Consider the following 22,895-nt stretch of genomic DNA (forward strand, 5'->3'; position numbering starts at 1 on the left):
TTGGTCTCATCTGTCCAAAGGACATTCTAGACAAATAGATACCAGTGGGTGCGCATGGAAAGTGAAGACCAGTCTGTGAGAGAGTACAATATGCAGTGATGTGTGAGGAGTTTACAACCAGTTATGAATCTCAAAGCTCCGTGATATGCAGCATCCAGCAGATGTAGGGAGTGAGCATAAAAACAGTGTTGTTCATACGTTTTCTGGGATTAAAAGAAAAACAGGCTCTATTTCTAAAGAAAAAAACCCAGCTTTAACTTAATCAATGTTCAATATGACATCTAAAAGAAAGGCGACCATCCAATGTAATACCTAGATATTTATAAGTGGCCACAGACGAAAATAGATGATTTTAACTTAAACATGACCAAGAACAAGCAACCTACAACATATCCTGCAGCCCAAACTAGCATTGCTTGCACAAACACAGATTGTTGGGGTCTAGTCACTCCCCAGCATGCCCACTATGCCTTGGAGCACATCTTGAACTGCTGCCATAAGGTATTGGGAGAGGGGAGTTACTGATTACATGACCAACTGCTGAAGTTAGTAGCTGACACCATTTGCCCTGTGATCCAACAGAGCAAACATCATCTCCCAACAAAGCGCAATATTACCTTTCTTAGGGCAAGGGAAAAGACGCAAATAGCATCTGAGGCTAGCTGAGGCTCCTGACTGGCAGTTGAAGGTGTACTTGGGAATACAGCTGAAGTTTCCAGATCACATTGCTAGGACTGTATTCAGGTCAAATCTGGTCTTATCATCTGATTGCTCCAAACATGCAGTCCTCTTGGAGCTCACTGTCCCCTGGGGAATTCAGATAGAAGAGGCCAAGGAGTGCAAGAAGGCTAAATATTTGGAGTTACTGCAGGAGGACTGCAGAAGATATGGGTAAAAGGCCTGCTGTGAGCCTATTGAGGTGGCATTCAGGGGCAGTCCTGTACACTTAAGCATTAGAGGGGTCCATGAAAGAAAAGCCACAAAAAGCTTAACAGAGGCAGAAGAAAAAGCTTCAAGGTGGCTGTGGATCAAGAGGGGGGATCCATGGTATAGTGTGAAAATTGGACACAAGCTGGGGACTGATCACTCCCAGTTGAGTCACCCAAGGGAGGGTGTCTGATGATTTGAGACCCGAAACACCCTGGGTCCATGACTGATGATGTGTCCCAAGTAGCACCCCTACTTACAGAATATCCATCCATCCATTTTCTATACCCGCTTAATCCGGGTCGGGTCGAAGGGGGGCTGGAGCCTATTACAGCAGTCAGGCAAGATCACATCACAGGGCCACACAGAGACAAACAAAACAAACAACCATACATTAACTCCTAAGGACAATTTTAGAGTCACCAATTAACCTAACATTGGACGGTGGGAGGAAGCCGGAGTACCCGGAGAGAACCCACGCATACACAAGGAGACCATGCAAACTCCACACAGAAAGGCCCCAGGTGGGGATCGAACCTGGAACCCTCTTACTGTGAGGCAACAGTGCTAACGACCACACCTGTGCAGCCCTACTTAAAGAATAATTCATTGTTATTATTTCTAATTGAAAGTCACTATGAATAAAGATCTTTGTTTTCACATATTATTTCAGCATTTGAAATTTGATGGATATTTATTTGTATATACTGAGTTAAACCACAAACAAATATGAGCTAAGAGCTACTAAACAAAAGTACTGCTCACTGGATAAACTGTGGCTGTCTAGAGAAGCAGTTATTGCACAATCAGCTGTAATTGCACCGTGATATAGAGGTATTATTCACGTGGATGTAATTGGCTGAAGCCCTTTTTTTGGAATTGAATTGATCCATCCATCCATCCATCCATCATCTGCCGCTTATCCGGGGGTCGGGTCGCGGGGGCAGCAGCTTGAGCAGAGAAACCCAGACGTCCCTGTCCCCGGCCACTTCCTCCAGCTCTTCCGAGGGGACCCCAAGGCGTTCCCAGGCCAGCCGAGAGACATAGTCTCTCCAACGTGTCCTGGGTCTCCCCCGGGGTCTCCTCCCAGTGGGACGTGCCCGGAACACCTTCCCAGGGAGGCGCCCAGGGGGCATCCTAACCATGTGCCTGAGCCACCTCATCTGACGCCTCTCAATGCGGAGGAGCAGCGGTTCTACTCAGAGCCCCTCCCGGATGACTGAGCTTCTCACCCTATCTCTAAGGGAGAGCCCAGACATCCTGTAGAGGAAACCCATTTCGGCTGCTTGTATTCACGATCTCGTTCTTTTGGTCACTACCCACAACTCGTGACCATAGGTGAGGATGGGAACGTAGATTGACCAGTAAGTAGAGAGCTTCGCCTTCTGGCTCAGCTCCTTCTTCACAACGACGGGTTGGTGCAGAGCCCGCAACACTGCAGACGCCGCACCGATCCGCCCGTCAATCTCACGTTCCATTCGTCCCTCACTCGTGAACAAGACCCCGACATACTTGAACTCCTCCACTTGGGGAAGGATCTCATTCCCGACCCGGAGAGAGCATTCCACCCTTTTCCGGCTGAGAACCATAGTCTCGGATTTGGAGGTGCTGATTCTCATCCCAGCCGCTTCACACTCGGCTGCGAATCGCTCCAATGAGAGCTGAAGGTCACGGCCTGACGACGCTAACAGAACCACATCATCTGCAAAAAGCAGAGACCCGATTCTGAGGTCGCCAAATCGGACACCCTCAACGCCCTGGCTCCGCCTAGAAATTCTGTCCATAAAAGTTAGGAACAGAATCGGTGACAAAGGGCAGCCCTGACGGAGTCCAACCCTCACCGGAAACGTATTCGACTTACTGCCGGCAATGCGGACCAAACTCTGGCACCGGTCATACAGAGACCGAACGGCCCCTATCAAGGGGTCCGGCACTCCATATTCCCGGAGCACCCCCCACAGGACTCCACGAGGGACACGGTCGAACGCTTTCTCCAAGTCCACAAAACACATGTAGACTGGTTGGGCGAACTCCCATGCACCCTCCAGGAGCTGGTCCACTGTTCCACGGCCAGGACGAAAGCCACACTGCATCTCCTGAATCCGAGGCTCGAGTATCCGACGGATCCTCCTCTCCAATACCCCCGAATAGAACTTACCAGGGAGGCTGAGGAGTGTGATACCCCTATAGTTGGAACACACCCTCCGGTCCCCCTTTTTAAAGAGGGGGACCACCACCCCAATCTGCCAGTCCAGAGGCACTGTCCCCGATGTCCACGCAATGCTGCAGAGGCGTGTCAGCTAAGACAGCCCTACAACATCCAGAGCCTTGAGAAACTCAGGACGGACCTCATCCACCCCCGGGGCCTTGCCACCGAGGAGCTTTTTGACCACCTCGGCAACCTCAGCCCCAGAAATGGGAGGCCCCGTCTCCGAGCTCTCCGACTCTGCCTCTTCCGAGCACGTGTTGGTAGGATTGAGGAGTTCCTCGAAGTACTCCCTCCACCGACTCACAACATCCCTAGTTGAGGTCAGCAAAGCCCCGTCCCCACTGTAAACAGTGTTGACTGTGAGCCGCTTCCCCCCCCTGAGACGCCGGATGGTGGACCAGAATCTCTTCGAGGCCGTCCGGAAATCGTTCTCCATGGTCTCACCGAACTCCTCCCAGGCCCGAGTTTTTGCCTCAGCAACCACCGAAGCCGCGGCCCGTCTGGCCTGTCGGTACCTATCAGCTGCTTCCAGGGTCCCACCGGCCAAAAAGGCCCGATAAGACTCCTTCTTCAGCTTGACGGCCTCCCTCACCACTGGTGTCCACCAGCAGGTTCGAGGGTTGCCGCCACGACAGGCACCAACCACCTTACGGCCACAACTCCGATCAGCTGCCTCGGCAATGGAGTCACGGAACATGGTCCATTCGGACTCAATGTCCCCCACCTCCCCCGGGATATGGTTGAAGCTCTGCCGGAGGTGGGAGTTAAAGCTCCTTCTGACGGGGGATTCTGACAAACGCTCCCAGCAGACCCTCACAATACGTTTGGGCCTGCCAGGTCTGATCGGCATCCTCCCCCACCAGCGGAGCCAACTCACCACCAGGTGGTGATCAGTTGACAGCTCCGCCCCTCTCTTCACCCGAGTGTCCAGGACATACGGCCGCAAGTCCGATGATACAACCACAAAGTCGATCATCGAACTGCGGCCAAGGGTGTCCTGGTGCCAAGTGCACATATGGACACCCTTATGCCTGAACATGGTGTTCGTTATGGACAGTCCATGACTGGCACAGAAGTCCAACAACATAACACCACTCTGATTCAGATCGGGGGGGGCCGTTCCTCCCAATCACACCCCTCCAGGTCTCACTGTCATTGCCCACGTGAGCATTGAAGTCCCCCAGCAGAACGAGGGAGTCTCCGGTAGGAGCATTCTCCAGTGCCTCCCCCAGAGACTCCAAAAAGGGTGGGTACTCTGAACTGCTGTTTGGCGCATAGGCACAAACAACAGTCAGGACTCGTCCCCCCACCCGAAGGCGGAGGGAGGCTACCCTCTCGTTCACTGGGGTAAACCCCAATGTACTGGCACACAGCCGGGGGCCAATAAGTATGCCCACACCTGCTCTGCACCTCTCACCACGGGCAACTCCAGAGTGGAAGAGAGTCCAACCCCTCTCAAGAGGACTGGTTCCAGAGCCCAAGCCGTGCGTCGAGGTGAGTCTGACTATATCTAGCCGGAACCGCTCAGCCTCGCGCACCAACAGAGAGGTGACATTCCACGTCCCAAGAGCTAGCTTCAGTAGCCGAGGATCAGACCGCCAAGGCCTCCGCCTTCGGCTGCTACCCAGCTCACATAGCACCCGACCCCCTTGGCCCCTCCCACGGGTGGTGAGCCCGTCGGAAGGGGGACCCACGTCATCATTTCGGGCTATGCCCGACCGAGCCCCATGGGCACAGGCCCGGCTACCAGGCGCCCGTTGCCGGGCCCCACCCCCGGGCCTGGCTCCGGGGGGAGGCCCCGGTGTCCCATATCCGGGCAAGGGATCACGAGGTCCAAATTTTTTGTTCATCATAAGGAGTCTTTTGAGCTGTTCTTTGTCTGGTCCCTCATCCAGGATCTGTTTGCCTTGGGTGACCCTACCAGGGGCTTGAAGCCCCGGGCAACATAGCTCCCAGACTCATTGGGGCACGCAAACTCCCCCACCACGATAAGGTGACAGCTCAGGGGGGAATTGAATTGAATGTAATTAAATAGTACTTTCTTGATCCCAAAACAGGAAATTAATCTGTGTTTTAAAAAAAAATCAAAAAAGTTTTTTCGAATGACTTCTTCAACTTATTAAAAAAAAAAAACATGCTCCTACATAGTGTTGATCTCTACAGGTTGAGATGTTAGGATAGCATCAGGCTCTGAGAGATGCATTGGCATCTTTTATTCAGAATATATATATTTTTTTTAATTCGTATTGAAAAAATTTAGTCAGGTGAAATACTAAGTTGACATTGTTTCAGTTCTTTCTTAATTTTCAAATTTTGTTAGATTTAGCTCCAGATGTGTTGCTACAACATCTCCAAAGTTTCTTTGAGGGAGTAAAGGTTTATTTGATCTTGCACAACAAGCAGGACCATACATCTAAGAGTTAAAAGTTGCTGTCTTGGTTACATAGATACCTCTTTTGAGCATGTTTGTTTACTGGGGCTGGTTGGGCTGGATGGGCTGTCATTTCATCCAGAATAAATGCTACGGTCACCCTTTGCTTTTACACTAACACATCTATTCTTCTGTGTCCGGTTCCACAGCCAGTGAGAACGACAGGGATAGTTCTAGATGCGCAGACCCTGATTCTAAACTAATATTCCTTTAATCTTATCCTTTCCTCTCCAAATGGCTGTATGTGAATGCTGTTTTGGCTCAGTTAATAGCCCTCTTTGCCATCTCATCTCTCCTTTGCTTCCCCACTTATTTTCATTTCTCTGACTCCTTGCCAGTCAGGGGCTTTCAGACACAGACTCTGAAGATGAGGATTGCACAGACTCAGGGAAGTCCTGGATGTCCAAAAGCAAATGCTTCGCCAAGAACCTCTCAGATGACAGCAGTCTCAAAGGCTCCAGGTCAGTACAAATACTGTAGCTATTACTATGACTTAAAGAGCAGTCTGATTAAATGGTTTTACATGATCTGAGCCTGTGTAAATTAAGCTATGTTAGTGGGTTACTTGGGTTCAATGAGGGCACTTAGTGATATTACTAAATTGTAATTATTAAAAAAAAGTTAAAAAGACCCATTCTTCATCCTTCACAAATTAGTGTGCCGCCCTCAAGGAGATACAGCTGGCCAGGGGCATGGTGGTATAGCCTCCCAGAGTGACCCTGAGAGGATAATGAATGTATCTGCACGGTTCTTGCTCAAATGAGTTATATCCAACTTTGAAAAAAACAACAATGATTTTTTTAAATCTCTATATGAGTGAATATCACTGTAGACTTGAAGTTACTGATTCGTTGAGTTAGCTGACAATGTAACTTGTTATTGTAGTTTCAAGTTAAAGTAACTAACTGGGCAGTTATTTTCATTTAAACCCAGTGGCAAATATGCTAAGCAAGTAAGGGTGGAAAGAGGATAAGGAAAGTGTTTAAAGAGGACAAAGAGGAAGAGACAAACAGGCCAGTGGCACTGATGAGCTCATTGAATTAAAGGGAAAAAAAAGATCCAACCTCAAATTTGTTGGAGGCAAAGGAGATGCCCCATTCAACGCCCACAAGGGGATTGCAGTCAGAGGGTAATCTTGCCTTCCAGAAGTCAAATCCAAACCCTCAGATTTTCATGATGACACTTACTCAGTGAGCACTGGCACAAATTCCCAGGCAGTGGATTACATAAATGATAGAGAATCAGTATGTTTCCAAACTGATTCATAGGCCAACATCAGAGTCAGGAAAGGTATGGTAGTTACCTAGTTGATAACTAGAATATCAAATATGTCCGTCATCACAGCTATTTTTATTTTTATTTAATAATTATAGGTATCCATTATAGGTAAATACAATACAAACAGTACAGTTTTACATTGTCTTGTCAACACACTACAGCCCCACCCACAACCAACCCCCCCAATGGAAGGGAGACAGAATAAACAAGCAAACAAACACATATCAAGCGAACAAACAAATGAAAAGAAAGAAAGTGTAAGTTCTCATGATTTCATAATGATTAATTAATGATTAATGATTTTAAAGAACTTATTTGTTGGCCCTCGAAGGAAATATTTGATTTTTTTCTATTTTTAGAAACATCGACATATCCTGGAGCCATATTGAGGGCTTTGGTGGTGATCTTTTCTTCCATTCCAATAATATTCTTCACCTATCAAGGTGGCAAAAGCGATAATATTTTATTTGCTCCTAAATATTAAGAATACACCTTCTGATATGGGGTTATAGGGGTCCTGTATTACTGTGAGAGTCAAAAAATAGTCAGTATTATGCCAATGGAAAAGAATAACAGGACGCTTTATATGAAAATGTACAGTAAACTTCCCGGGCCCTGTCCTTCTCTGTGACCAGTGAACTGACAGCATATTCACACACGAGTATGACGATACAGAATACGCTCATCCCATTGGTCGAGGAGGTACAGGGTGAATGTTCTGCTTTTTTTCTATTGTTTTATATTAATTTATACAGTTTTAAGTTAAGCAGAACAGGTTTCTGTTTAAGAAAGATACTTGTTTTATTCAGTTGTTGCTAGAAGACATCTTCTGTTGGGGGTAGATTTGCTGCTGAAGAATCTGTGGTAGATGCTAGTGTGTACCTCAGCTCATCTAGGTTGGTGCAAGGACGGCCGTTCTCCTTTTTCTTTTGGCCATACAGGAGGAGGGCAAAGCAGGCAAAGCTTCTTCTAGGCTTCCAGACAGTCCAAACTTGGCCATTTCTTTTAACTCAGTCAGATGGGTCTTCAGTTTTGTGAAGGCATGGGGACAGTTTTAGGAAATATCACAAGAAGTTACTTTTTTCAAGTTACCTACTGAACCTTTAATATATCATAAATAAAGAGAAGCACTTACCTCAAGTGACTTACTTTGCAGTAACATTGAATTGGTCAACATTCTTCTCACCATTGATAATGGGCTTGGGACTGGACATTTGATTATGTCAATAAACCTTTGTGCAATTCTTCCAAGTTCACCAATTGCTGCACTTTGAATTGTATCAAATGTCTTGTGAAAATAAAGCATTCTGCTAATGTATGGGTTTTACAAATGTGCATTACTCTAGCGCTCTTATTCACAATGGTCTTATGATCACTTATTTTATAATAACGTTGGCTGCTTATTCTTCCCCACTCCAGCCCCCCTGGCCAAAGGCGCTACTTCGGTGACAGATCTGATGAAGAAGGGAAGGAAGAAGCAATAGAGGAAGGCATGGCAACTCTAGCCTCGTACTACTCTAAATATTGATACAGCAGTCATATGAAAGACGATGATAAGGATAGGTCTAACAAGACCGCAACGCAGTCCTCACTGTCTGTCATCCCTTTGAAATGCACCCACAGTCAACTGTGACAGTTTCTCTTGCATGCTAAGCTAACCACTTGTTGTCAGTTGGACACAGTCACACATAGAAATGCTCAGAACCTTGCATTACAGTGCAGACTTTTAAAGTCACTGCAACTGGTGCCACAAGCCCTCACAGGATTAGATCATAGTTGCATGAAAAACAAGGTATTTTTGATCCGGCACTTCTCAGTCTTATGTGCATCCAAGCAGCAGTTGTCCGGTTGAGCAGCCATCTGATTTAACTTCCATAGTAATTGTAACTAAACCAAAGAACTTGATGATAATGGATTTTTTTTCTTTCACTCTTTGACTGTATTGGTCCCTTACTTACACATAGAACACTAAATAATACAATTTCCCATACTACAATGTATTGCCAAAGCTTTTGTAATAACTGTGTGCACATAATTTTCCTTGTTGCCACTTACATACTAAATCCTAACAAAGAACCAGCTCTTTCATCTTTTTTTTTTCATTTTTTGGGACAAGTGCCATTTTATGCACATGCACATGGACTCCTCTACTGATGAGGTGCTTCATGAGTCACTGCACTGTAAATTAAAATGTGTTCTCAAAATCACGTGCTTGCTTGTTTTGTCAGATTTTTTATTTTTTTTGCAGGTTACCTCAACTACTGCAGCTGACATACTTTTCGCTGACTTTATGAGGTTTAAGCATACCTTTGTGAAATGTTTTTGTTTTATTTGACTAAGTACTTACCAGATTTATTTGCAATTAAAATACTTTGGTTTTCTTCTGTCATTCATACATTGCTGTTTTTAAGATTTGTGTGCTTTCATTTTTTGAAAGAATGGACTTCACTTTCTGTTTTTGTGTTTATTACAGGACCACTGAAAATATGTGCCCTCAAAGCTTGCTAAAGAAATAGCTACGACTGTATTAAAACTAAAAGTTTTTTCTTACTATCACAGGATTTAGTCTTACCTAACAAGCTACAATATTCTGTGCAGGATCCACAGGAAAACCTTTAGATGTTTATGTTTATGCATTTAGCAGACGCTTTTATCCAAAGCGACTTACAAATGAAGATATAACAGCTATATAAAAAGCTAACAATAAACTACATGGAAGGAACCCACGAGTCCGACTCTGTCAGAGGTGACAGAGTAGAGATAGGGTGCAGGCATAGAAGGAAGTGCAGAAAGATAAAGTGCAGAGATAGAGGGGGTAGGGAAGTACAAGGTAAGTGCTGGGATAGGAGATGCTCTCTGAAGAGCTGGGTTTTCAAGAGTTTCTTGAAGATAGACAGGGACGCCCCTGTTCTGGTAGCGCTCTGGAGGTCATTCCACACATGAAAAGAGTTTGGATTGTCTTAGGCGTGGTGTAGGAGCTGCTATTCGACAATCCTGGGACCAACGGAGGGACCGAGTTGTGACATAAGCCTTTGCAAGAGCATTCAAGTAGATGGGAGCCGTTCCATTAAGCACTTTGTAGGCTAACATCAGTGACTTGAATTTGATGCGGGCGGCTAAGGGCAGCCAGAGGAGCTCAATGAACAGAAACCTCTGCAGACGTGTGACGTGTGTTCTTTTAGGCTGATCCAAGACCAGACGCGCCGCCGCGTTCTGGACCATCTGCAGAGGTTTCATAGTACAGGCATTACAGCATTGCAGTAGTTAAGGCGGGAGATGACCATGGCCTGCACCAGGAGCTGGGTGGCATGTTGAGTTAGGTATGGTCTGATCTTTCTTATGTTTAGTAATGCAAAGCGGCACGAATGAGCAACCGAGGTAACGTGAACCTTTGATGGAGCAAGAAATAGGGATTCAGTTTGGATGCAGATGCTGTGGTGTATGGTTGGTTTGGCTGGGAAGACAAGCAGTTCAGTTTTTGGGAGGTTAAGTTGGAGGTGATGGGCTTTCATTCATGTTGATATCCATCCATGTTGTCAGAGAGACAGTCTGAGATTCGTGCTGAGACTGGGTGGTCGTCAGGTGGGAATGACAGATGGAGCTGGGTATCATCAGCATAACATTGGTATAAGAAGCCATGTGATCGGATGATCTGTCCCAGTGAGTTGGTGTATCAATGTAGCATTTGCAGGGTGCTGAGGAATGCTTCATATCGATGCTAGTAAAAAGAAAAGGACTCACGCACATTAATATTGACTGCATAGCTAACATTAAGGTTGCAGCTCGTACTCTGGTAAAAGTTCAACATTCAACAACCGCATAGTGTCAATTTGCTCCTGCAAATGGGCTTTTCTGTGTGTGTTCGTATAATTTCTGACAGTTGTGAGTTCATTTCTGGATAAACAAACACGGAGAACCACTTTTCCTGGTTGTCAAGGTGGGGGACTTCTGACCATTTGGTTAGTTGTCTGAAAAGTGGTGTTAGAGACAACATTGCCACCCTTCTTAAAAGAATCCTCTGAAAAAAGATGCTTTCTCTAGTTATGACATGTGGCTGTATATGCTCTCTTCTCACAACGAGGGGAGAAAAATTTACTGGCGCTCAAAAACAACACTTTGTAGACACTGTTTAAATTAAGAAATATATAATATAAATCAATACAGATGTCCAATTTTAAATGTAATAATGTCTTTGTTAAAATCAGTTTCAATCAGTTTTGTCCAGTGGGAGGAAGTTATGTGTTGTTCATCTTTCTTTACAGTCTCTGAGTAGATCTGGTGTTATCACAGCTCTGGGACCTCTTGGTTCCTCTGGAAGACAAATATGTCCAAGACAAATAGAATCTCAATAGGAAAAAAACAGTAATATCCTTAACTATGGCAGGACAATAATAATTTTAGTATATTTCAAAGATGTGTATGTATAAATTGGCTAAACTGCAGTTCAGACTGCAGCAGAATATAGAGCTCTTTAAAAGCTGTCAAAGTGAATAGGATTTTATTTTTTAATTTTTTTTATATTTTGGCATGCTAGTGGCGTTTATTCAACAGCATGTAGACAGGACAGGCGACAGAGAGAGTGGGGGCAGACGTGCAACAAAGAGCCACAGGCCATCTAAACCTGGGCCAGAGGTGTTGAGGAATTGCAGTCGCTGTACATGGGGTCCTTGCTCAACCAAATGAGCTATACATGGCGACCTTCAAATATGATTTTGTTTAAAAAACAAAAGTCAGATTCAACCAAATTTGAAATGTGCAAATTCTAAACACTGCTTATGCAAGAGCATATTAATAGTGTTGAAGTGTACCAAGAAAAGTGACACAGCTAGTCTGAAAGAAGAAGGCCCCTGTACATCAGTTTCACAAACCTTGTATAAAAAGTTAAAGAATTGTCATGTGATAGCTTCTGCCTTGCCTGTCTGTGCCCTCAGTCATCAGCATCAGTGGTTTGCCATTGATTGCTGATTTGTGTATATTTGAGTGTCAGAGTTCACTAAAATTAAAGTTGGATTTTTTAAGCAGATTCACTGATCCCACCCGACTGAATCAGTTTTTGTTTTGCTACAGGTTCAGTCAAAAGCTGTTCAGTCAGTATTTATGGGGATGATGTTTTGTGTGTTTAAACTTTTGACCAGCAAAAAAAATAGGAACCCTTATTTCCATAGTTGCTCAAATGCACGACACACCCATGTAATCACCTAATTAGATATGTTCCATAGTTATGTAGCATAATCACTATTGAATTAAAGAAACCTCAATTACAGGGACACCATCCTTTGACAGAATGAAATATATTATAATTCATCTTAAATCAAACTTGCGGGATTTTTCAATAGTTCTCGTTTGAATTGACCAAAGTTACATAAAGTATGGTGACCAGTTTTGAGTCTGAAAAAGAGGATACCTCAGCGGTGGAACTGTGTGAGATATTTAGTGTATCGCATGTGGTACCATGACCATATGAATGCATACAAATGTGTCCCCAGTCAAGGGCTCTACAGTATGATAATGAGCTTTATTGGCCTTCAAGAACATTGTCGCCAATAGGCCTACTGTACACTGAACTTTTCAACTGAATCTATATTGGCTCCTTTCTGCAACATGAAAAAACAATTTGTCTCATTTCTTTTTTTAGCCAAAGATTAAATGAAGTGGAACTGTGGGAAAAAACATTCTTTCTGTTGCATTCAGTCATCTTTCAGTGGAATGCTTTAATGTACTCCAAGAACATAACTTTTGGCCAAGTGTTTTTTTTTCTATGCAATCTTTGTCCATTTGCAATAACAATTGAAAATTAAAGCTGCAAGCAGCGATGATCGGACCCGAGCACATGCGCACGTCGGGGTAGGTGTTGGACGCCGGGCGACACTCATCGCACAGCACAACTGTCCGTCAATTGTTGAGCAGGCTGTGAGTATCCCTTGTGGATGAACACATCATCAGGGTTTCTGAAAATTCGTAGAAAATTCATCACTGAGCCATTTCGCTCCAGCCACATATGATATTCTTTACATACCAGGTCGTCAGCATAGATGTGTGTGCCAAATTTCATAACTTTACGATGATGATATGGTTTCCAACCACCAGCAGGTGGCACTATTGGTGAGTATCAGTATGCGCATATATATACGCAGTTAGGGCAGAGTCCCGGGCAAGCCTATGAGGTTTGGTGAAGATTGGACAATGTATACACAAGTTATGAGTGACTTTGTGTTTTGTAGTGAGCAGTAGCGAGTGGTCAAAGTTTGAGGGGCTGCCACTGCCACACCCTTCAGACTTTGGAAAAGATTGTCCTAACATTTAATCGCCGATGGCTGAAGAGTAACCTGACCAAGTTTAAAGCTGTTACCATGAAATCTGTAGGAGTGCGATCATATGCGAGGTGTAGAAACAGTCAAAACGGCACCAATTTGTATCTTTCACTCAAAATGGCCGACTTCTTGTGGACCTGGCACCATGACGTCAAGAGGCTTTTTTTTTGTGCGCCTGGGAATGATGAAGGCATGTACCAAATGCTGTCCGGCTACTCAAAAGTTACCCCAATGACACGGGTATTTAGAAAATTTGTAGGGGGCACTACAGAGCCATTTAACTCCAGCCACACACGATATTCTATACATACATATGAGGTTGTAAGCATGGACGTGTGTGCCAAGTTTCATCACTGTGCGATGATGATATGGCTTTAAACCCATAAATGCGATCACACGACCTTAGCCGCCCCGCCACGGCCACAACGTTTGGACTTTGGAAAAGATTCTCCTAACTTTTAATCCACCAAGGCTGAAGAGTAACCTGACCAAGTTTGAAGCTGTTAACATTAAACCTGTAGGAGGAGTTCGATCATATGCAAGATGTGGAAACAAAGTGATGTTTCCAAGCGCTAGCAGGTGGCGCTATTGGTGAGTGTGAGTATTCCTCTCCTGTTACTCTCCTCTCCTATTTCTTTCCTCTCCTCTGCTATACCTCTTCCTCTCCTCTGATCTTTCTCTCCTCTTCCTCTCGTCTGCCCTTCCTCTCCTCTCCTCACATCTCTTTCTGCAAAAGACAAGTGACAGGTATTGACAATAATGGTTCAAGCCCGTGTAAAGTGAATTCAGTCATTTTCTTCTAAACACATTAAATAGGTCATAAATGTATTTCTCAACAATGTGTAAAAAACATTTCAACCATTTAGATTGAAATTGTGGAGCGAGGCTTCACAAACTGTGTTCCAACATTTCTGTGTCAGGATTTAATGGGCGGGTCTGAAATCACCGCCATTTTACGTAACACGGCGGTGTTTAGCTTAAACCCGCCCTCGCTGCTGTAAGCACACTATTTCATAACAAACAAACAAACAAAAGGTAACACAATACACTTAAAAGTCCTATAGCAATATTCTAAGTACTATATCAGACTATAATGGTGATAACACACATTGAAATGTCAACTTCTGCAACTTCTACTCCTTCTTCACTTTCGTCGTTGTAGAGTAGTTAGCAGTAACCTTCACATAGCAGCAACACCTCTGTGACGTAGAAGATTACAACTACTGGCACATCGACTCGCGCCACTATATATGGCGAGCCATCGCGTCAACCTTAACGAACCTAACGGAGCTAACTGGTAAACGGTGCCTTGACTCCAGTACTCGCCAATATGGTATCGGAATTGGAACAACTCTAGGTAAAACGAAAGAAGTGTGAGACACAGCTTTGAAGTGACTTACTTAGTTGATTAACAACACTACAACTAAACGGATTCTCACTCTGCGTGATGCTTAGTTTATACTCCTCCATAATGTCGACGTGACGTCGTCATTGAGCATTCGAAGTTCTGCGTCCAGGGAACACGTTGCTCTGCAATTCACCATGCAGGTAGGGAGGTGTGGCTGTATGTTTGTGTGGTTTCAGGGGTTATAGCCGAATCCTTGCTTTTTCTTTTGGTCACAGTTAACAACAATAAACAACAAACTTCTTCGCCGTATACAGCCATTAAGACTGGAAAAAGCATCTGCCGGAAATTACGTTCTGAGTGGACAAATCACAGCCCTTAAGGCCCGTGTCTACGCAATGTGTAGTTAGAATTTTTTGGACGTGCATGTCAGGCTACGACGAAGGGGTCCACGTCCACGAAATGACGGAGATATATAAACTACGTTTGAGTGTTGTGCTGGAAAACGGTCGGGCTGCGGAGGGATGCAGGTACAGAGGAGAAGTAGCAGGTGAGAAGAGGATGTTTGTTACTCTCCAAATAAAATAACTATCGAACCTTTGACAGCGAAGGGAGACGAACTGATGACCAGGGAGGAGGGAACTGAGGTTAAAGGTCAGGGCAATGGCAAAACTGAAACCAAACAGAAAAACACAAAATACATAGATTATGACAATAATAACATTTTTTACTGAAGCAGTATAATTTTCCTTTGGGGATTATTAAGTAATTTACTGAGTTTAACTTTATCTATTTTTTTCTTTTTATATGCATTTGATTTATTATGACTCTTATGGTATGTAAGAACAGTAAAAACGATTGCTCTCTCTTATGTGCAAAACAGTAATGAATAAAATGAACCTCAATTTAGGAGACAATCTCACAGGAGCATTTTCATTTAAGTGAGTTCTTTATTGATCAATGGGTAGAAATACCACAAGCACAGCTGAAATTTTTAAATTCTTAGTCGGATTAAGGTAAACATTGTTGTAGTTTTGAATGTCCCCCACTGTTGGATGAATAAAGTATTTTTCTATTCTATTTCTAGTCTGTTCTATTCTATTTATGGTGACAGTTTCTTTCAATCAGAACATATTTGCAACAATCCATTTTACTTTCTTTTACATGCACTAATATTTTGTTGGACTACCTTTAACTTTGATTATGGCAGGCATTCTGATATCACATCTATCATTTCTTTGTGAGTAGTCATATCATATCAACACATATAAATCTATTAGAAGTCTATATCTAACTATTGTCATGTGATAAAGAAAGAACTACCTTTTTAAATTATTATGTATCAGATCATAATAAAAGACAGGGCCATCTTTTCCTAAATGCAAAACAGGCACTGCACATAGTGCCCCATAATGCGACAGGGGATTATGTGCATTGCAGTGTCACCAGTGATAACCAGTAATGAGGCCCTATGAGAGGCTCCCCCAAGCCACTGCGATACCCACATATGCCAAGTCACATCCGTTCAGGCAGTTTGAGAGGAGAGGAGAGAAAGGAGGTGTAAGGTATGTCATTTACCAAACTGCACACACTCGACATGTGACCAAAACACTGCTCAAAGCAGGGCACTACTGCAGCTGAAGCTATATGCCCATCAACATTTTGAATCTAACTTAATCAACAGGCAAGGAAAATTAAACAAAAAGCCTCTTAGGGTTCACTCAAAGGTGAGTATGTTGTTCAGTCCACGTAATGGATTCAGTCCTATCCATATGCGGGCTACTGGAGGTGCAGCTGTTATCATTGTGCAGCATGCAAGATTAGTCTCAGCCGTTTGACTTGTGTTTCACAAAGAATTATACAGAGGCTGAGTTAACAAAGGTGTTCATCATGTGCTTTCAATCTTAATGCAGTATTAGAAAGCTAACTGTACTCAGGCATATTTACCATACTGACATTAGTGGTGCAATCTTTTAAGCTCTTAGCTAGACAATCAATCTGTTCTTATGAACTATTTCTTTAAAAGTGAGAGCTACATTTTCTTAACGTGGAATTAGTAACACGAACGAACAGCAGGCAAAACATATATATAGTTTGATTGTTTCTGGTGCTAATCATGAGGATTATCTCTAACAAGATTATCTCTAATAGAATAAGGCTCCATGAGTATCCAGGCGCAGCCCTATAAAGATGATTTGGTGTTTGCCTGGAAACGTCTGATTTGGAAAGGTGAAAGGTCATAAGAGGGCACCTCTCCCAGGATGAGTTCACAAAGAAGCTTGCCAATGATTGGTCCAAACTTGAAACCATGACCTAGAGAAAAGAAGTCATCATTTAAAAAAGCGTGTACACATCAAATTACACAAAGAAACGAGAGTAAATCATCCCTATATGTGTGTTGTCTCAGTGGTGGAGATAAACATCTTTAGTGTTACAACTCGGTCCCTCCGTTCGTCCCAAGATTGTCGTCTAGCAGTGCCTACACCACGCCTAAGACAATCCAAACTCTTTTCATGTGTGGAATGACCTCCAGAGCGCTACCAGAACAGGGGCGTCACTGTCTATCTTCAAGAAGCTCCTGAAAACCCAGCTCTTCAGAGAGCATCTTCTATCCTAGCACTTACCTTGTACTTCCCTGCCCCCTCTTTCTCTGCCTGCACCCTATCTCTACTCTGTCACCTCTGACAGAGTCGGACTAGTGGGTTTCTTCTATGTAGTTTATTGTTAGCTTTTTGTATAGCTTGTTATATCTTGATTTGTAAGTCGCTTTGGATAAAAGCGTCTACTAAATACATAAACATAAACATAGTGAGGAGTATTCTTTAATACTGTGCACAGGGTCATACAGCTTACATGCTCAAGATGGAAGACAAAGAACAAAGAAACCATTTGCTTTTTATTCCCAAATTAACATGCAGAACAAAACATCTATCTTCTGGCTTTGTTTTTCAATAAATGGTTTCCTTAAAGGTAATTGCACTTTTTGGCACCTGGTTGACATATATCAACACATACTTATCTAAAGTAAATACCATATTTCACAGCATCAGTGTGGTACAAGGCATTAACCAGGTCTGGCTTGTCCAAATATACTATTATGATCTAATGGAAAATTACGAAAAATAGTGTATTAAGGGGTTAATATTGATAGTGATAGTAAGTTAATGATTAGTCTTAAGCAACAGTTGACAAAATGGAAATCAGGCATTGTTTGTCACAACCTGATTCCTGCTTTACCTGCTTCAATCCTAATCATGTCCATCTATGCCTTGCAATCACTCTCATGCTACTCACCTGTCTCTCTTTGTATTTAAGCCTCCTCTTGTCATCCCTCCAGTGCAAGATTGTCTATTGCCATTTGCTCAGTGACCCAGTGTTTACCACAGCCTTTAAAACAAATAGAGGTTTCCCCTTTGGATTTTCACCTTCGGATTTATTTCGGACCTCAGTCTTCACTTTGATGACCCTTACTTGTCCTTGTACCTTGCCTCCTTGCCTGCCCCAAACTGTAAGTCAGGATTCCAGTTATTTCTCCAGAAATAAATACTGACCATTGTTTATAGACTACCTGGTTGCCAGTCCTGGAGTTCATGTCGCATTATAGATCCCGTTAGTCAGCCTGTCACGTAGTTGTGATGTCATTACTAACCTCTCTGTTTACCTTCAGTGAAAGCTGACCTTTGCAAGCTTGTCTACTCTTTTGCTACCCACCTCTTCCTCCGTTGGATGACACCTCTGGAAATCATTACCTTGGGGGTCCTATCCCTAGCTGTGTTTTTTTTTTTTTTTCCTTCCAATGAACTCCTCTTTGACGCAATATGACCAGAACGAGAGGCAGCTTGTGGTTTATTTTCAGTAAGACAAGGCAACTGAATACATTATTGATTTTGGCCTTTCAGAGGAAATGATGGATTAGATAGCAACACGGGATCCATCCAAGACCCTGTAAAAATTGCAGTCCTTGGCAACTCGTATCAATCTTCATCTCCGAGAGAGACACAGAGAGAGGGTTTATTCAAGTTTTCAGTCCCACCATTCCTATTCTGCAATGGTCAGGTCTCCACCAGCAGTTGTTTCCACGCCCCTTCACCTTGTCCCTCTGAACCTGAGGAAGAAGCCATGCAACTTGGCAGAAACAAATTAACCCCACAGGAGCGACTTAGAAGGTTGCAGAATCATCTGTTTATACTGTGGAGGTGAGGCACACATTGTTTCCAGCTGTCCGCTAAAAGTCAAGTCCCCATAGAGATTTCAGTCCACGAGTCTGGCTCAATAGAGAACCGGATGTCTCTACTACACAGGTCACTTTTCAAATCCAACAAAAGTCCATAAATGCATTTGACTCAGGAGCAGACACCAAATTCATGGATCAGGGCACAGTTAAGAAATTCAATCTGACAATGAGAAACCTCAGAGAATAAGGTCAAGTATTTCGTCATGGTCATGGTCATGTACTACACACTGTTACCACTATCGCAGAACCCACTCAGGTCATAATTTGAGACAGGTCTGGTTGGTCTTATCTCCCCCTTTTCTACCCATGCTAGGCTCAGATTATTTTTTTTGTGGGAAAGAAAGATGGCACACTAAGACCATGCATAGATTATTGAGGTCTCAATGACATTACTTACATTATAGAACCGGTATCCACTCCTGTTAATACACACCCACTGAGGACAAAATGAGTAATTGGCAGCTCTATAGTTAGAAACGTGGCTTTAGCAACACCAGCGACCATAGTCAAATGTATTCCAGGGGCCAGAGCGGGTGACATAGAATCCTATTTAAAACTGCTGGCTAAGGATAAGCATAAATACAGTAAAATAGTTATTCACGTCAGCGGTAATGACACCCGGTTACGTCAATCAGAGATCACTAAAATTATTGTTGCATCGGTGTGTAATTTTGCCAAAACAATGTCGGACTCCATATATTTCTCTGGACCCCTGCCAAATCTGACTAGTGATGATATTTTAAGTTGCATATCCTCCTTCAATCGCTGGTTGTCTAGATGGTGTCCAGCAAACAACGTGGGCTACATATATAATTGGGAATCTTTCTGGAGAAAACCTGGTCTGATGAGGAGAGACGGCATCCATCCCACTTTGGAAGGAGCGGCTCTCATTTCTAGAAATATGGACGAATTTATTAGTCCAAAAAATGACATCCCAGGGTTGAGACCAGGAAGCAGAGTTGTAGTTTAGTGTGAGTGTGTGTCTTTGTATCTGCGTGAATGTGTCTTTGTGTGAGTGTCTTCCTGCTGGAGGTATAGTCCTTGGGGATGTAAGGCTCTCAGTCCTGCGCTTGGCTCATGGTGGGTGAACAGCACCCGGCAGGACCCTGGCTCGTCGCTCCATGGCTAAGGGGACCTTCCTCTGCTGTCTGCTCGTCTGGAGCATGGCTTTCTTGTGATGGGCTGTCAGGTTTCTCTCTTCCTTACCTTATCGGGATTACTGGTTGCTCGGGTCTGGGGGCCTTTACTGTCTGCTACTCATTTCTGGAGTGGGTGTGGTTGCAGCCCCGTCCCTTATCACTATACACAATTCATGTGGAGCCTTTGGCATATAATTGAAGCACTCACATGCTTCCGCATATGTGTGCACAAGGCTCCCTAGTATAATGTGACTTTTGGCATCATAATAATCATTAACTACAGTAATTTTCCTTCTCATACAGTTTATACTGATGATGTTGTTGCTGTTTGATCGTTCATTTATTGTGTTTTTTTCCATTTATGTTTCTGCAGGTGCTCCTGACGATCCTATGCATTGCTGCAGTTTGCTTACTTGAAAGTTGATGTTGAAAGATGATGAAATTATGAAAGTCCCCTTTCTTCTGGAACAACACGGCAGGTCAGGCCTTTTCCTTACCCAAGCAATCATTTACCTCAGCTCCCAGCCTTCACTCCCCAGATCCATCTCATCAGTTTGTTGTTGAGGTTGATGCCCTGGACACAGGCGCTTCTTTTCGTGGCGTTTATCTGCCGCTGAACGCAACTATGACAGACAATCGAGAACTATTAGCTGTCAAGTTAGCACTGCAGGAGTGGCGGCATTGGCTCGAGGGGGCTGAACATCCATTTTTAGTTTGGACAGATCACAAGAACGTAGAGTATTTAAAGACTTAACCCTCGTCAGGGCAGGTGGGCACTATCTTTAGGACGTTTTAACTTCACTCTTGTTTATAGGCCAGGCTCCAAGAATACCAAGCCTGACGCCCTGTCTCGTCTTCATAAGAACAGGATTGACCTCAGTTTGGAGAGTTTCATTCCCTCCAACATCAGGCTAGCAGTCACTCGACTGGGATTGGAGTAGGAAGTCACTGGCATTCGTAATAACCACCTGCCAATTGTCCTCACAATCGACCGTTTGTTCTGGACCACCTTATTCCCAAGGTTATGAACTTTTGCCACGATTCTAAACTGTTCTGCCACCCAGGTATCACTAAGCCACTGTCAATAATCAAGGGACGTTTCTGGTGGCCTAAGTTACGAATAAACGTCAAGGAGTACATTGCTGCCTAGGTCAAGTCTTCACGTCAATCCCCTGCGGGCTCTTACGACCAATTTCTCATCATCCTTGCTCCAACCTTTCATCACAGGTTTGCCCGTCTCTAAAAATCATTCTGTCTTTCATCCTCAGACCAATGACCAGACTGAGTGGAAAAGGAAGCTCTGGGCGCTTTTGGTTAGTGACCCCACCAAGTGGTCTCAGAACCTACCATGGGAGTATACACCCTAAATTCACTCCCCTCCAGTGCCCTAGGTCTGTCACCATTTTATGTGGTCTATGGATACCAGCCACCTGTGTTTTCCTTCCAAGAGAGAGACACCAGCGTTCCTTCTGCCCACACATCTGCACTCCGCTGTTATTGGACTTGGTGTAAGACCCAAAAAGCCTTCATCAAGACTACTGCAGTCTATGCTCGGGCAGCCAACCGAGACACATTGCAGAACTATCAAGTTCAGCAGAGGGTCTGGCTCTCGACCAACAATGTTCCCCTTCACCTGGAGAATTGCAAACTGGCCCCTCACTTTATGAGACCTTTTCCTATCTTCAAGGTGATTAATCCATGTGACTTTGCGACTCAAGCTTCCTCGGACCCACCGAGTCCACCCCACATTCCATGTGTCCAAAATCAGCCTGGTGGTCCGTCAGGAGCTGTCCCGAGAGGAGGGGGTAATGTCCCGACCTGATTCCTGCTCCACCTGCCTTGATCCTAATCATGTCCACCTGTGCCTTGCAATCACTCTCATGCTACTCACCTACCTCTTTCTGTATTTAGGCCTCCTCTTGTCATCCCTCCAGTGCCAGATTGTCTGTTGCCACTTGCTCAGCAATCCAGAGTTTATCACAGCCTTTGTGTTTTGACCTTGTTTTCTGCCTCACGGATTTCTGCCACAGCCTAGCCCCCTTCGGATTTGTGTCTGACCTCTGCCTTCACGTTGACGACCCTTGCTTGTCTTTGAACAGTGCCTCCGTTCCTCAGAAGAAATACTGACCATTGTTTATAGACTACCTGGTTGCCAGTCCTGGAGTTCAAATCGCATTATAGATTCAGTCACTCAGCCTGTCCCTTAGTTTTGAAATAATCACTAACCTCTCTGTTTACCTTCAGTGAAAGCAGCCAAACCACTAGCCTTTCCAAGCTCGTCTACTCTTCTGATACCTCTTCCTCCGTTGGACAACACCTCTGGAAATCATTACCTTGGAAGTCAAGGTAAGCTGTGTTTTTTCCGTGGAGCCAGAGGACGAGACCCAGGAAACCAGTTTGCAAATTACTCCTTGTTGGAAGTGAAATTGTCAAGACTTTTCATTCCGTGTGTCATGTAATTCCAGTCCAAAGTAAATGGTCATTACATTGTTAGGATACAACTTCAATGACTAGAGAACTGAAGAAACCAATTTTTTAAAAATACTTATAAACAGTAGTTATTCTCATACATGGCAAAATACAGTTGAAGTGTGACAGTAAATACTAACATATGAACAGATATAGATAAATATTTTTCTAATTTTTTCAAGTTGTTTTGCGTTGTATTATGATGTACCTGAGAAGCCTGCCCCAATGACAATATTGCTGTAGGTAGGATGATAGTCCAGAACAAAATGACGGTCAGGCGTTAGCTGCAGGAACAACAAAAAATTAAAGGTAAACAAAGTCCAAAAGTTAAGATAGCATGTCAAAACATGTTATGTCTTCTGAGAAAAAACATTTTGCTGACTTCAAGTAATCAGGGTCTAAACATCACAACTGAGAATTTATATATCGATGAAGATTCTCAGTCATCCAGGTCATGGTAACCATAAATTTCACCTCTCATCTGAAAGGCTTCTTCAGTTCTAAACTAGATGATGGGGAGTAGCAGCTTATAACAGAGAGGGCTGTTACAGC

General features: G+C 43.8%; 2 protein-coding genes across 5 annotated transcripts in view; one reads left to right on the forward strand and one right to left on the reverse strand.

Moving 5' to 3' along the window:
* The window catches only part of LOC140314791 (unconventional myosin-XVIIIa-like), a 152,182-nt gene extending 143,623 nt beyond the window's left edge, over positions 1-8,559 (forward strand). For both annotated transcript variants that reach the window (XM_072393153.1, XM_072393154.1), the window contains 2 exons: positions 5,906-6,028; positions 8,265-8,559. In XM_072393153.1, coding sequence (XP_072249254.1) covers positions 5,906-6,028; positions 8,265-8,373 — 232 coding nt within the window. In that variant the 3' untranslated portion in view covers positions 8,374-8,559. The remainder of the gene's footprint in view (positions 1-5,905; positions 6,029-8,264) is intronic.
* Positions 8,560-8,654: 95 nt separating this feature from the next.
* Positions 8,655-22,895, reverse strand: part of pipox (pipecolic acid oxidase) — a 47,977-nt gene continuing 33,736 nt past the window's right edge. The window contains exons 7-9 of one of the 3 annotated variants that reach the window (XR_011917165.1): positions 22,552-22,627; positions 15,099-16,814; positions 8,655-13,883 (exon numbers count right to left, since the gene is read on the reverse strand). Coding sequence is in view for 2 of the 3 variants with exons in the window: in XM_072393156.1 (XP_072249257.1) it covers positions 16,684-16,814; positions 22,552-22,627 (207 nt within the window). In the remaining variant the exon portion in view is untranslated. Of the gene's footprint in view, positions 16,815-17,533; positions 17,604-22,551; positions 22,628-22,895 lie in introns of all 3 variants that reach the window. The other 2 variants (XM_072393157.1, XM_072393156.1) reach the window with 2 other exon arrangements.

This window comes from Leuresthes tenuis, unplaced genomic scaffold (genome assembly GCF_036924035.1).
Source record: "Leuresthes tenuis unplaced genomic scaffold, fLeuTen1.0.hap1 SCAF_9, whole genome shotgun sequence".
NCBI classification, from domain to species: domain Eukaryota; kingdom Metazoa; phylum Chordata; class Actinopteri; order Atheriniformes; family Atherinopsidae; genus Leuresthes; species Leuresthes tenuis.